The sequence below is a fragment of the Alligator sinensis genome, unplaced genomic scaffold (genome assembly GCF_000455745.1).
Source record: "Alligator sinensis unplaced genomic scaffold, ASM45574v1 scaffold707_1, whole genome shotgun sequence".
NCBI lineage: Eukaryota > Metazoa > Chordata > Crocodylia > Alligatoridae > Alligator > Alligator sinensis.
This window is the reverse complement of record NW_005842065.1, coordinates 333,760-335,026: the sequence shown is the minus strand read 5'-3', so window position 1 is coordinate 335,026 and position 1,267 is coordinate 333,760. Positions and strand designations below refer to the sequence as shown.

Here is a 1,267-nt window from a genome sequence, read left to right as displayed (position 1 = left end):
TAGAAATTCAGGATCTGGCCTGGGGAGGGCGGGGCATGCTCAGGGACCCACTGATCCCTTTCCCCAGCACTTGGGGAAGATCTGTGTTCCTGGAGCCCCAGTCGGTTTCAGGCCCCGGTCCCTCCTCCTTCCCCTCTCCAGCACACGGCTCGGGTGATCACGTCAGAGTCGCCGCCGTTCCGGTCCCAGACCAACAGCCTGTATGCGCCGCTGGCCACACTGAAGCACGCAGACACTAGCGGGCACTTGCCCCTTGCTGCCTTCCAGCGCCTCATCTTCCAGCACGACCGGCTCTTCAAGGCCAGCCTCAGCCTGCTCAAGCTGCTGCAGTGGCGCAAGCGCCGGGACATGGACCACACCAAGACCCCTTGAGCCCCAGCCTTCCCCCCCATACAGCCACCTCCCCTCTAGGATCCTCAGGAGGGCGTGAGGTGCCGGCTTTTTTGTGGGGCGGGAATGGGGCAAGGGTGGGGAGTAGGGATCTGGGTGGGGCTGTGAGTTGCCCCTGGGGGCTGACCCCACTCAGGGGAGGTTCAATTTGTACTGTGGATTAAAGCAGCAGGGAGACCTGCATGGTGAAAGGCAGAGGAGAGGCGTCCTCTTGGGCTACAGATGGTGGAACTTGGGTGTCCGGGCTCCCAGCCCCCCTGTGACACCCCAGACCCTACTCCCAGAGTTGGGTGAGAACCTAGGCATCCAGGCCCCCAGCCCATCCCTGCTCTGACTCCCCAGACCTCACCCCCTCCCAGGGCTGAGAGAGAACCCAGGTGTCTGGTTCCTAGGCCCCTGCTCTAACCACCCCCCCCGCCCCAACTCCCCGGAGCCAGGGGCAGAACCCAGGCATTTACCGCCACTCCTAGAGCTGGCGAGAGAACCCCAGCTCCCAGCTGCCCCCCACAACTTGTTCCCACCCTGGTACAGAGCAGGACCTGCTAGAAGATGCTGGTAAGAGAGCCCAGCAACTACCATATTTCTTGGCATAGCAATGCCCAACCTGTGGCCCATATGGGGGGTGCCTTATCTTAGGAACATTAAGGTTATCCAGGAAGCAAGTTTGAGGAGGCGTTGCTGTCCCCAGGTTCACTCCCTCCTGCACTGGGAGGGGAAACTGAGGCGCACACAGAGTGGCAAAATGACCTGACTAGACCTATGCAACAATGAGAATTGCACCCCCAGCTGGCACCTGCGGCCCTATCTCATCCTCCCTCTACACTCTGGGAGGGGCTGGAGCTGATCTGAGGTCAACTTGGGGGAGTACCCCAGCCTC

General features: G+C 61.4%; 1 protein-coding gene across 6 annotated transcripts in view; it reads left to right on the top strand.

Moving 5' to 3' along the window:
* Positions 1–1,252, top strand: part of LOC102382142 (retinol dehydrogenase 8-like) — an 11,915-nt gene extending 10,663 nt beyond the window's left edge. For 2 of the 6 annotated variants that reach the window (XM_025203998.1, XM_025203997.1), the window contains exon 8: positions 142–1,240. In XM_025203998.1, coding sequence (XP_025059783.1) covers positions 142–372 — 231 coding nt within the window. In that variant the 3' untranslated portion in view covers positions 373–1,240. Of the gene's footprint in view, positions 1–141 lie in introns of all 6 variants that reach the window. The other 4 variants (XM_025203999.1, XM_025203996.1, XM_025204000.1 and 1 more) reach the window with 4 other exon arrangements.
* The last annotated feature ends 15 nt before the right edge of the window (positions 1,253–1,267 follow it).